This window comes from Leucoraja erinacea, chromosome 6, assembly GCF_028641065.1.
Source record: "Leucoraja erinacea ecotype New England chromosome 6, Leri_hhj_1, whole genome shotgun sequence".
NCBI classification, from domain to species: Eukaryota; Metazoa; Chordata; class Chondrichthyes; order Rajiformes; family Rajidae; genus Leucoraja; species Leucoraja erinaceus.
The window spans coordinates 85,392,744-85,406,932 of record NC_073382.1 but is presented as its reverse complement, the minus strand read 5'-3'; the positions used below and the strand labels follow the sequence as shown (position 1 = coordinate 85,406,932).

The 14,189-nt window shown below is 44.2% G+C and overlaps 1 protein-coding gene across 5 annotated transcripts in view; it reads right to left on the bottom strand.

Moving 5' to 3' along the window:
- Window positions 1–4,706: 4,706 nt before the first annotated feature.
- Window positions 4,707–14,189, bottom strand: part of LOC129698384 (periostin-like) — a 77,271-nt gene continuing 67,788 nt past the window's right edge. For 3 of the 5 annotated variants that reach the window (XM_055637502.1, XM_055637503.1, XM_055637505.1), the window contains 2 exons: window positions 10,450–10,491; window positions 4,707–5,647 (listed from right to left, as the gene is read on the bottom strand). In XM_055637502.1, the coding sequence (XP_055493477.1) occupies window positions 5,580–5,647; window positions 10,450–10,491 (110 nt within the window). In that variant the 3' untranslated portion in view covers window positions 4,707–5,579. Of the gene's footprint in view, window positions 5,648–10,449; window positions 10,492–12,171; window positions 12,259–14,189 lie in introns of all 5 variants that reach the window. The other 2 variants (XM_055637500.1, XM_055637501.1) reach the window with 1 other exon arrangement.

The window sequence follows — 14,189 nt, the reverse complement described above, 5'->3', positions numbered from 1 at the left end:
GAATGACGGTGCTGGATTGAAGGGCCGAATGGCCTACTCCTGCACCTATTGTCTATTGTCTATTTACATAAGTATTCAGACCCTTTACTCAGTACTTTGGCACTGATTACAGCCTCAAATCTTCTTGGATATGAAGCTACCAGTTTGGCACACCTGTATTTGGGTAATTTCTCCCATTCTTCTCTACAGATCCTCTCAAGCTCTGTCAGGTTGGATGGGGAGCGTCGATACGCAGCTATTTTCAGGTCCCTCCAGAGATGTTTAATCGGGTTCAAGTCCGGGCTCTGGCTGGGCCACTCAAGGACATTCACAGACTTGTCTCGAAGCCACTCCTGCTTTGTCTTGGCTGTGTGCTTAGGGTCATTGTCCTGTTGGAAGGTGAACCTCCGCCCCAGTCCGAGATCCAGAACGCTCTGGAGCAGGTTTTCATCAAGGATCTCTCTGTACTTTGCTCCGTTCATCTTTCCCTTGATCCTGACTAGTCTCCCAGTTCCTGCCACTGTAAAACATCCCCACAGCTTGATGCTGCCACCACCATGCTTCACTGTAGGTATGGTATTGGCCAGGTGATGAGCGGTGCCTGGTTTCCTCCAGACGTGACGCTTGGCATTCAGGCCAAATAATTAAATCTTCAGACCAGAGAATCTCGTTTCTCATGGTCTGAGTCCTTTAGGTGCCTTTTGGCAAACTCCAAGCGGGCTGTCATGTGCCTTTTACAGAGGAGTAGCTTCTATCTGGCCACTCTACCATAAAGGCCTGATTGGTGGAGTGCTGCAGATATAATTGTCCTTCTGGAAGGTTCTCCCATCTCCACAAAGAAACTCTGGAGCTCTGTCAGAATGACCATCGAGTTCTTGGTCACCTCCCTGACCAAGGCCCTTCTCCCCCGATTGCTCAGTTTGGCCGGGCGGCCAGCTCTATGAAAAGTCCTGGTGGTTCCAAAGTTCTTCCATTTAAGAATGACGTAGGCCATTATGCTCTTTGGGACCTGCAATGCTGCAAAAATAGTTTTATACCCTTCCCCAGATCTGTGTCTCAACACAATCCCGTCTCGGAGGTCTACGGACAATTCCTTCGTCTTCATGGCTTGGTTTTTGCTCTGACATGCACTGTCAACTGTGGGACCTTATATAGACAGGTGTGTGCCTTTCCAAATCATCTCCAATCAATTTAATTTACCACTGGTGGACTCCAATCAAGTCGTAGAAACATCTCAAGGATAATCAATGGAAACAGGATGAAGCTAAGCTCAATTTTGAGTGTCATAACAAAGGGTCTGAATATTTATGTAAATGTGATATTTCAGTTATTTATTTTTAATTACTTTGCAAAAATGTCTAAACCTGTTTTCGCTTCTTCATTCTGGGGTATTGTGTGTGATTGATGATTAAAAAAAAAGAATTTAATTCATTTTAAAATAAAGTTGTAACGTAACAAAATGTGGAAAAGTGAAGGGGTCTGAATACTTTCTGAATGCACTGTATGTCTCTCATAATTTTATAGACTGCTATCAAGTCTGCTCACAACCTCTGGCTTTCCAGAGAAAACAATCCAAGTCGGTCCAATCTCTTCCTGTAGCGAACCCCCCCTAATCCAGGCATCATTCTGATTGACTTCCTCTGCTCCCTTTAAAAACACCCACATCCTTCTAGTAATGAGGTGCATAGTACGGCATGCAATACTCCATATGTGGCCGAACTAAAGTCCTATATATCTGCAAGTTGATTTCCTGACTCTTCTACTCAATGCCCCGACCTATGAAACTTAGCATACAATATGCCTACGTTACCACTCTAGATACCTGTGTTGTCACTGTTGAAAGTGATGTTGAAACAAAGCTGTATTTAAACCTCATTATATACTGTAAGTTTTCATTCATTCTGAGGCACCAGGACATGATCAAAATAGGTCATTAGGTTTTACTTAAAGATTCAGATTCAGATTCAATTTTAATTGTCATTGTCAGTGTACAGTACAGAGACAACGAAATGCATTTAGTATCTCCCTGGAAGAGCGACATAGCAAACGATTTGAATAAATAATAATTAGTGTCCGGGGGGGGGGGGGGTGGTGATTGGCAGTCACCGAGGTACGTTGTTGAGTAGAGTGACAGCCGCCGGAAAGAAGCTGTTCCTCGACCTGCTGGTTCGGCAACGGAGAGACCTGTAGCGCCTCCCGGATGGTAGGAGGGTAAACAGTCCATGGTTGGGGTGAGAGCAGTCCTTGGCGATGCTGAGCGCCCTCCGCAGACAGCACTTGCTTTGGACAGACTCAATGGAGGGGAGCGAGGAACCGGTGATGCGTTGGGCAATTTTCACCACCCTCTGCAATGCCTTCCGGTCGGAGACAGAGCAGTTGCCATACCATACTGTGATGCAGTTGGTAAGGATGCTCTCGATGGTAGAAGTTCACCAGGATCTGAGGAGACAGATGGACCTTCTTCAGTCTCCTCAGGAAGAAGAGACGCTGATGAGCCTTCTTGATCAGAGTAGAGGTATTGTGGGTCCAAGAGAGGTCATCGGAGATGTTGACTCCCAGGACCTGAAGCTAGAAACACGTTCCACCTCCGTCCCGTTAATGTGGATGGGGGTGTGCGTGCCGCATCTGGACTTCCTGAAGTCTACAATGAGCTCCTTGGTCTTCTTGGAGTTAAGGGCCAGGGCCAGGTTGTTGTCAAACTTCCTGGTGTCCAGATTTCTCTCACCCTTCTGATAAAGGGTCTTTGATAGTTACTGTTACTCCTTCTACCGATGCTGTCTGACTTACTGTGCTGCCACCGTTTCCTGTTCTGGATAAGAGGATTTAATTTTCAATAATATGCGCATGTGATAGAATGTGTGATAGTATACAAGTGATGCACAGGCCTGAGTGCGTCGGTAGGAATTGTGTGCACAAGGTAACTTTGGAATGGTTTAAACACACGAGGCGAATGTTTTAGACCATTCCAAAGTTACCGCGTGCACACAATTCCTACCGAAGCACGAAATAGACCTGTGCATCATCTGTTTTATAGTATTGGGAGAAAAAAGTAAAATAAAAATAAAACTCCAAATCATGCGTCCGGTAAAAATAATTACACGGTACAGCAGCGGCTTTTAGGCAATCAGATTGTGCAGAGATTCTTAGACCCATTCTATAAAACACTTTTATTCCCACCTTCCTTAAGTGGTAGACACAGCCCGGTCCATCACGGATACTGACCTCCCCACCATCGAAGGTCCATCACAGGTACTGACCTCCACCACCATCGAAGGGATTTACAGGAGTCGCTGCCTCAAAAAGGCAGCCAGCATCATGAAAGACCCATGGCCATGCTCTCATCTCGCTGCTACCATCTGGAAGAAGGTACAGGAGCCTGAAAACCGTGACCTCCAGGCTCAAGAACAGCTTCTTCCCAGCAACTTGAACACTACACACACTAACCTCAGCAATTATGATCTTCTATGGACTGTGTCTTTAGTTACACTAAACAAGCCTGTTAAGCTACAGTTTTGTTCAGTTGCCGGTACATATGACAATTAAACACTCTTGACAAATAGTTGTGGGACTCTCTCTTTACACTGGCATCACCTGCATGTTTAGTTTAGAGATACAGCGTGGCAACAGGCCGGTGGGTATAAGGAATGAGCTGCCAGAGGAGGTAGTTGAGGCAGGTACAATAACAACATTGAGAAGACAGTTGGACAGGTACATGGATAGGAAAGGTTGAGAGGGATATGGGCCCCAATGCAGGCAGGTGGGACTGGTGTAGGCGGAGCATGTTGGTTGGCATGGACAAGGTTGGCCAATAGGCCTGTTTCCGTGCCGTGTTACTCTGTGACTCTAAAACACATCCGTGAGACTACAGTGGGCCGGGTTTAGTCAGAGAGAAGCATGGTAAATCCACAGTGAGATTATATCAGGATCAACAATGCTTTGCCAGGCAACAAACATTCTGGGTCAGATTTTAAGTGTAAAATCCGTATCTGAGGAATAATGTGCTGGCATTGGAGAGGAGGTTTAGGAGAATGATCCCGAGGATGATTTGGTTAATGGATGATGAGCGTTTGTTGGCACTGGGCCTGTACTTTGTTATTGCACCATCCGCAAGCATTGCCACTTTTCATTTCACTGCACATCTCGTATGTGTATGTGTCGTATAAACTTGACTTGACAGAATTGAAACTTACCAAATAGTGAAAAGCCTGGATAGAGTGGATGTGGAGATGATGTTTCCACTAGTGGGAGAGTCTAGGACCAGAGGGCACATCCTCAGAATAAAAGGACGTGCTTTTAGAAAGGAGATGGGGAATTTCTTTTTAGTCATATCGTGGTGAATCTATGGAATTCATTGCCACAGGCAGCTGTTGGAGCAAGTCATTGGGTATTTAAAGATGGAGATAGACAGATTATTGATTACTACGGGTGCCAGGGGTTATGGGGAGAAGGCAGGAAAATGGGATTAGGAGGGAGAGATAGATCAGCAATGATTTGATGGGACAAATGGCCAAATTCTGCTCCTATCACTTAAACGTTATGATCTTAATGGGGTTGAGAGGGAAAGATAGATCAGCCCTGATTGAATGGCAGAATAGATTTAGATTTGATGGACTGCATGGCCTATGACTTATGAACGTAAGAACCTACTGATTAGCAGATTAGACATTCTGGCTCATGACTACGATCAAATAGACAACTGCAAGAAAGCAAGAGTTAAAAACCAGACATAAGGAAACATTCTTTAATGAATAATTGTTTCTGAAAGAAAAATACAAACGTCTTTTCCATAAAATGTAGGCACCATGAAAGGTTTCCTAAGAAATGTATCAATGCAGGATTTAAACTGCAAAGTGCAGGAATAAAGAACAAGTCTTTCATTGATACAAAAACCTTTAGAGTAAAAGTCTGGAAAAAATATTAGTACAACTCAATTTGTAAAAGTACAAAGAGCCTGAATCTGTGCATGTGAGCTGCAAAGCTTTGCCTTAATACAAAATGCATGTTAAAAATAACCCATAGATTCACTAGAAGCAGTGACATTAACCTTTAACCTTAACTTTATCAGGGTCTCAGCTACTATCCATTAACCAGCTCCCTCCGCATTTAAGCCCAGCTTCATAAATGGAAACAAATACAAAAGATAAACTAACTTTCAACCTTTTAAGTAAATTGATATGTTCTTGTGCAGATCCCTGCTGTGTTTATGCCTTTTCAACCACTTATCAAAATAGAAGATATATATTTTTTCCCCAGTTAGGTCATGTTTTTAACTACAGAAGAAAATAAACCACTATTACTTGGAGTAAGTGATCTAAATCAATCACTATTTAGTAGAATATTCATTTTACACTTTATAATATCCCTGATTTAATTTGCAAATAGTATCAATCTAAAACAGACTGTTAAATCACTGCAAAACAAGTAGGAATTGGGAATGTTGTGTTATTATATTTTTTGGTGACACGACATTCATGTGAACTGATGGGAATGTTGAGGCATGTGCAAAATGACATGTTTAACGTCTGAAATAGTTTTAGGCCAGCCTTGACCTTAACTTAAAGTCTTTGGTTGGATGTTCAGGTGACAAAAACGCCTCGTCTTCAAGCACGAACAGGTTTCCTTTTACGTTGTCTCAGTTTTCTTGCGTGCCTTGATCTCCTCAGCCCAGCTGGATGTGGAAAACACATACATTTTTAGTTTTGTTTAGTTTATTGTCACATGTACCGAGGTACAGTGAAAGTCTTTTGTTTGTTGCATGCGATCAGTCAACGGAAATTGTTACGTGATTACAATCGAGCAGTCCACAGTGTACAGAGACATGTCAAAAGGAATAGAGGAATTTAGTGCAAGATAAAGTCTAGTAAAGTCTGATTAACGATAGTCCAAGGGTCTCCAACGAGGTAGATGGGAGGTCAGGATCACTCTCGAGTTGGTGATATGATGGTTCAATGGCCTGATAACAGCTGGGACAGCAGAATGACCAAGGAGCTCATTGTAGATTTCAGGAAGTCCAGAGGCAGCACGCACACCCCCATCCACATTAACGGGATGGAGGTGGAACGTGTTTCTAGCTTCAGGTTCCTGGGAGTCAACATCTCCGATGATCTCTCTTGGACCCACAATACCTCTACTCTGATCAAGAAGGCTCACCAGCGTCTCTTCTTCCTGAGGAGACTGAAGAAGGTCCATCTGTCTCCTCAGATCCTGGTGAACTTCTACCGCTGCACCATCGAGAGCATCCTTACCAACTGCATCACAGTATGGTATGGCAACTGCTCTGTCTCCGACCGGAAGGCATTGCAGAGGGTGGTGAAAATTGCCCAACGCATCACCGGTTCCTCGCTCCCCTCCATTGAGTCTGTCCAAAGCAAGCGTTGTCTGCGGAGGGCGCTCAGCATCGCCAAGGACTGCTCTCACCCCAACCATGGACTGTTTACCCTCCTACCATCCGGGAGGCGCTACAGGTCTCTCCGTTGCCGAACCAGCAGGTCGAGGAACAGCTTCTTCCCGGCGGCTGTCACTCTACTCAACAACGTACCTCGGTGACTGCCAATCACCACCCCCCCCCCCGACACTTATTATTATTTATTCAAATCATTTGCTATGTCACTCTTCCAGGGAGATGCTAAATGCATTTCGTTGTCTCTGTACTGTACACTGACAATGACAATTAAAATTGAATCTGAATCTGACTCTGAATCTGAGAATCCCTAAATCCCATCAGGTTTAAGTAGGTTTATTATTGTCATGAGTACCAAGATACAGTGAAAAGCTTGGCGTTACATGCTATCCAAACAGAGCAGATAAATCCACACATAAATGGAATCGTCAACCTCAACAACAATAGGTAGAGCAAAGGGGGACAGAGTGCAGAATATAGTTCTCAGCATTGTAGCGCATCAGTTCCGTAGACAAGGTCCAATGTCCACAATGGGGTAGAGGTGAATCAGACAGTACCCTAGCTAATGGAAGGACCGTTCAGAAACCTGATAACAGTAGGGAAGAAGCTGTTCCTGAGTCTGGTTGTGTGCGCTTTCAAGCTTCTAGGTTAAAAGAGTGGGCACAATTACAACTTTCAAAGGACATTTGAACAGATGGATGTAGGGTTTACATGGATATTGGCCAAATGCAGGCAAATGGAACTAGTCCAGTCTGCCAACTTGCATGGACAAAGTGGGCTGAAGGGCCTGTGTGTACTATACATCTCTATGAATCTAAAGGATGGAGAGGTTGAACAGTCTAATACTTTATTCCTTGAGTGCAGGAGGATGAGAGGTGATATTATAGAGATATCACAGAGATAGGGTATAGAGGGGAATCAAGAACCATAAGGCAGAGACTTAAGTGAGAGGGGAAAGGTTTATAAAGAACTTGAGGTATACATTTTTTATACAGAGGGTGTTGGGTATATGGAATGAGCTGCCAGAGGAGGTAGTTGAGTACTATAACATTTATAGAGTGCTTGTCTGTGCGGATTTAATACGTGAGTTTGCTCCGAGTTCTTCGGTTTTGTCACACACTCCAAAGTCGCACACGTTTGGTTAATTGTCTTGGTATAAATGTATAAATGTAAAATTGTCCCTAGTGTGTGTAGGGTAGAGTTAATGTGCAGGGATCCCTGGTCGGTCCGGACTCGGTGGGCCAAAGGGCCTGTTTCCGCCCTGTATCTCTAAACTAAACTAAACTAAATTTGAAAGACATTTGGACAGGTACATGGATGGGAAAGGTTTAGAGGGATATGGGAGAAACGTGGGCAAATGGGACTAGACTTGGTCGGCCTGGACGTGTGGGGCTGAAGGGCCAGTTTCCGTGCTGGATGACTCCATTGAGATCAGGAACTAAGGAAGTAATTTATCCCTATTTCTGTGGATATATAACTGATAATTCTTTCCTCCCCAGGGGTGCTGGGGAAGGAAATGAACATTCCTTAATGTAGGAGTAAGTAAATGTCTGGGGGATTCAGGGAGTGGTGGAGATTGAAGTAATGTGACTGCACTCCAGTAAATAATACAGGCGGCTTGACTTGTTGCAAATTGCCTATCGACAGATACAAAGGAGAAATGATTTACAGGTAGAAACACATGTAAATCCTGATCCAACAACTGATACTTGTGCAGGTACCTGGGATATAGTATTCAAGAAGGAACTGCAGATGCTGGAAGATCGAAGGTACACAAAATTGCGGGAGAAACTCAGCAGGTGCAGCAGCATCTATGGAGCGAAGGAAATAGGCGACGTTTCGGGCCGAAACCCGAAAGTTCAGTCTGAAGAAGGGTTTCGGCCCGAAACGTCGCCTATTTCCTTCGCTCCATAGATGCTGCTGCACCCGCTGAGTTTCTCCAGCAATTTTGTGTACCTGGGATATAGTAATTTGGTAACACCACTCTCATGTTACAGGCACATTAATGCTGGAATGGCCATCTGGTGTGGAGGGTAGCACATGCACACAAGGCTTGCACGACGAGGGCCGTTAACAACATTGAAGGCAGCAGAAAAGGAGACATGTGGAGTCATTGCGTGAAGCAGTGTTAGACACCGTAATCAAACATGCGACGAAAGATAGGGTACAAAGCACAGTCAGTGCCGATCCTTAAAGGGGCGGTGACTTCAGGCTACTTCAGCTTTAGGTATATTATTGTCACGTGTGCCGAGGCACAGTGAAAAATCCCACCTCGGTCATTCCTTCTTCTCCCCAATCCAGTTGGGCAGAAATTACAGAAACTTGAAAGCCCGAACCACCAGACTCAGGAACAGCTTCTTCCCCTCCGTTATCAGGTTTCTGAATGGTTCTTCCATAAGCTGGGGTACTGTCTGATTCACCTCTACCCCATTGCAGACATTGGACTTTGTCTCTGGAACTGATGCGCTACAATGCTGAGAACTATATTCTGCACTCTGTATCTCCCCCTATTGTACTTGAGTTTGGCGGTTATATTTGGGAATAGTGTTATCTGATCTGATTGGATTACATGCAAAACAAAGGTATTCATTGGAAAGATACAAAGTGCTGGAGTAAGTCAGCAGGTCACGCAGCATCTCTGGAGATCATGTATAGGTGACGTTTCAGGTCAGGATCCCTGTTCTAAAGAAGTCTGAAGAAGGATCCCGACCCAAAACATCACCTATCCATGTTTTCCAGAGATGCTACCAGGCCCGCTGAGTCACTCCAGACTTTTTTGGTAAACCACTATCTGTTCTCTATCTCACTTCCTCTCTCTCTTTCTCTCCTTCTCTCTCTCTCTCTCTCTCCATCTCCACTTCTTGTTGACACATACAAGATCATGAGGGGCACGGATAAAGTGAACGCTCACAGTCTTTTCTCAAGGGTAGAGGATTATAAAACTAGAGGGCACGGGCTTAAGATGAGAGGGGAGAGATTTAAGAGGGATCTCAGGGACAACATTTTCACTCAGAGGGTAGCCTGTATCTGGAATGAGCTGCCAGAGGAAGTGAAAGAAATTGATACAATTGAGACTTTTAAAAGAAATTTGAACAGGTATATAGATAGGAAGGGTTGAATCTGGGCCAAACACAGACAAAAGGGACTAGCCCGGTGTGCCAACTTGGTCAGCGTGGATACGGTGGTCCGAAGGGGCTATTTCCGTGCTACATTGGTCTACGACTCGGCACAGCGGTAGAGTTACTGTCTTAACAGAGCTAGAGACGTGGGTTCGATCCTGACTACGGATGCTGTGTGTACGGAGTTTACACGTTCTCCCTGTGACCATGTGCGTTTACCCCTGGTGCTACAGTTTCCTTCCACATCCCAAATACATCAGGTTTGTAGGTTAATTGGCCCTGGAGGGTAGGATAGAACTAGTGCATGGGGTGATTGTTGGCCTGGATTTGGTGAGCCAAAGGGTCTGTTTCCACACTGCAATGCTAGTTCATACGTTATAGAAGCAGAATTAGGCCATTTGGCCCATCGAGTCTACTCAGCCATTCAATCATGGCTGATCTATCTTTCCTTCTCAACTCCATTTTCCTGCCTTCTCCCCATAACACCCGACACCCGTACTAATCAAGAATCTGTCAACCTGTGGCTTAAAAATATCCATTGATTTGTCCTCCACGGCTGTCTGTGGCAATGAATTCCACAGTTTCACTACCCTCTGACTAAAGAAATTCCTCCTCATCTCCATTCTAAAGGTACCTCTTTTTATTTTGAGGCATAGCCCTCTGGTCCTAGACTCTCCCACCAGTAAAAACATCCTCTCCACATCCATTCCATCCAGGCCTTTCACAATTCTCTAAACTCTGACCATGACCATTCAGGATGCCACTAGTATTAATTAGTTTTCTGCAAAAGTGTAAAAACTGCTGCAATTCTTTGACACAACGATTCAAGTCAAAGGATTGAGTGTGTTGCCAGTGAAGCATGAGGCACTGTGTTAGACATTGTTAAACATGACAAGTGACAGGTAACCGCATTCCCACCATCCTTATAACAAAGAATCAAGTTTAACCCACCTGATGTTCTGCTGTTAAAATTAGCAATCCTTCTCGTAGATTCTTTAAGAAAAAAAATGTCGTTACAAATAAGTGGATGGAAATGAAAAAAAATTGTGATTAGTGGATGGGCAAGTTTTCTGCATCTGATCAGAATTTTCTTTGATTTGGGTAAGTCTAAAGAGGTAAGGCTGCAAATGCATTACATTATATATTGATTCTCTTCATGCATTCATTAGATTGACCATAGACACAAAATGCTGGAGTAATTCAGCGAGGGCAAGCAACATCTCTGGAGTGAAGGAATGGGTGACGTTTCGGTTCGAGACCCTTCTTCAGTCTGAGGAAGGGTCTCGAACTGAAACGTCACCTGTTCCTTCTCTCCAGAGATGCTGCCTGCCCCGCCGAGCTACTCCAGCATTTTGTGTCTATCGTCGACTTAAACCAGCACCTCTACACATTAGACTGACCAAACAGTGCGGAAGCTGTATGTGTTATTTCTAAACGAGGTCAGTGTTATTAGCCGTTTACCTGAAAGTTTTTGCAAACTGCCACATTGGCACGGTGGGGATGGTCGTTTGTCGACCAGAATGTGATAGCCACTGGCTGGCCGCGCAGCAGAATGACCATCGGTCTGGGCAGTGGAACTGGGAGAAGGAAGCCGCTCAACCCAAGGGTGGAGGGTGTCGGCAACCGCGGATGCAAGAACAAAGGGCCGACAAGTGGATCCAGGGCCTGGCCTTCCACACTCTCGAGGTCGGCACTGGTGCACGAAGGCTGAAGGGGGTAGGGCGAGGAGAGGGTTCACGGGAGAATCCAGACGGAGCCGACGACTGCGACGGGCATTTATGGCCAGCTGTAGTTGAAACTAAAGGCACCAAAACCTGCCGACTCTTGCATATGGACTCAGTGGGCTGTTTCTTTGCATTATGCACTTAATCTGGGATTGTGTTTACGTATAGAAAATAATTCACTGAACTGTACGCATAAAAAAAGAAATTCACTGTAACTTAGTACATAACAAAGTGATAATGAAGAACCATTGAACCATGAGTTTTGTCATATACATTTAGATTGTAGAAAATGTTAATAATTAGGAAGTAGGTTTTCATTAGATGTATGTGAGTATCTCGATATTCACTCTAAATAGCCAACATTGTTAACACTAATGGTTTTCACAATCTTCCATGCTGTTAGTCCGACATCAAACTTGGTGCATATCCTGTAGTTGTTGTTATACCGCTCGAGTCGTAGATCCCCTGCAACGCGTCAACCAGCATATCTCCTGGGCCTCAGCCACCCATGTTGGTTTGTCAGTCACCATCAGAAAATGCCCATGGTAGTCAACCAAAACACATTCCCATGCACTACAAATTAAACGAAGGAAGGAAGATATTCTTCCCAAAGATCAAAGGCTTGATAAAGAAAGAACAGTGGAACATAACAAACCCCGTCCTTGGAACGGCTAATGAACGTTGAACATTCTCCAGGCTAGATTTTGACATTCGACATTCGACCTCCAAGAACTTGGCAAGCATTCACAAAAGTATTTGAGGAGTTTGTCTTCAAATGCTGTTTCTTGGTTTTGAATGTCCAGGCAGCAAACATAAAATGCTATGTTAACTCTACAGGCGGGAAGGCAAACAGCAAACAGGGAGGGACACAGGCGATTAGTGGGCTAAGGTTGGAGATCCTATGTTTCCATGCATTTGGTTGCAAGTTTTGGGCCACCAACTCACGAACCTCCTTGAAGGAGTTTTTGAATATCCTCATCATCAAATATACTGGGATCACCCTCTATGGTCCTGGAGAACTTGGAATACTGGGTTCCTGACAAGATACATGGCAATGATGAATCTCCAACATTCTCACTGCTTTTACTACCGGGAACTACACACATATTACACTCAGACAGCATTACTTTAACAGAAACATCAACGCATTCAGTTTCAGGCCAATGTCTTGACTTAAGCAACAGGCAGAGGGGTTTGAGAACATTGCATGCGATGTTTACATGATGGTATCTCAGGATAATTTCTAAATAATGGGTTAGGTGGAGCAGAGAGAATAATTTTAACATGCCTAGATCTTCTTGCAGTGTTTATTTAAGCATCAATCCAGAAACTGAGGGAAGCAGACCAAGTTTTTAAAATGCTATGGTTACATTAAGAGATGGATGTAGTTCTTAGGGCTAACGGAATCAAGGGATATGGGGAGAAAGCAGGAACGGGGTACTGATTTTGGATGATCAACCATGATCATATTGAATGGCTGATGGCTCGAAGGTCCGAATGGCCTACTCCTGCACCTATTTTCTATATTTCTATGTTTCTATTAAAGAAGCTGGTTTAAATGTGTTTCCACAATTCATTTCAGGCTTGATCAAAATGACTTGGAATCATAATTTCTCTTGGAACAGAAAGGGATTTATCCATCATTCAGGATCAAATTCAACACCGAAACCTCTTCAGCTCATTTCAAATTCTACTTTACTCTCGTAAAGCAGTGTATTTTGTTGATAGGGGAATGAGACAATACTGTTCATTGGTATCGTCTCATTGTGCCATTTCCCCACAATTTTAATAACACTGCTTCCATGTACATGGTCAGTGATGTACAGTATTTTAACAGGTCTCCAGGATGTCTTCTACTGTCTCATAGCAAAGAATATTCATTAGGATGTAACCACTTCCCCACTTATTTAGCTAGAGCTAGTGGATTTGCATATTTTCTAGTTGAAAATAAAGTGTGCAAAACACAAAGGTTCCTTTTTTTGGAACACAGGCTAGGACTTTATTCTTTGGAGTGCAGGAGGCTGAGGGGTGATCTTTGGGCAACTTGTTCCACACAGAGGGTGGTTTATACACGGAACAAGAGGCTGAGGGTGATCTTATAGAGGTGTATAAGATCATGAGGGGAATAGATTGGATAAACGCACATTGTTTTTCCGGGGTAGGGGAATCATGAACCAGAGGATATGGGTTTAAGGTGAGAGGGGCAAAGATTTAATAGCAACCCGAGGAACAACCTTTTTACTCAGAGGGTGGTGGGTGTACGGAACGAGCTGCCAGAGGAGGTAGTTGAACTCAGTAATATAAAAACATTTAAAGCCACTTGGATGGACACAGTGGATGGGAAAGGTTTAGAGGGATATGGGCCAAAAGTGGGCAAATGGGACAGTTCAGATTGACCGTCTTGGTTGGTATGGACAAGTTGTGTCAAAGGGCCTGTTTCCATGCTGTATGACTATCATAAAGTGCTGGAGGAACTCAGCGGGTCAGGCAGCATCTGTGGAGGGAATGGACAGATGACGTTTCGGGTCGGGACTCTTCTTCAAACTAATGGGGGGGGGGGGGGGAGGAGATAGCTGGAAAAGAGACGTGGGATTGAGAGAAATCCTAGCAAGTGATAGATGGATACAGGTGAAAGGGGGAAAGTTGGCAGAGGGGTGGAAGAAATGATAAAGGCTGGAGGTGAAATGGATTGTTTTGTTTGAAGCATTGGAAGCTGAGGGGAGACCTGATAGAAGTATATACCTGATAGAAGTATATCCTGTGGAAATGTCAAAGGCAAGTGGGCAAAGCTTTAAGGTGACAGGGCTAAATGTTAAAAGAGATGTGCGGAGCAAGTTTTTACACAGAGGATGGTGAGTGCCTGGAACTCGCTGCTGTGGGTGGAGGTGGAGGCAGATACAGCAGTGAGGTTAAAAAGGCTTTTATATAGGTACGTGGATATTGCAGGGGATAGAGGGATATGTATCA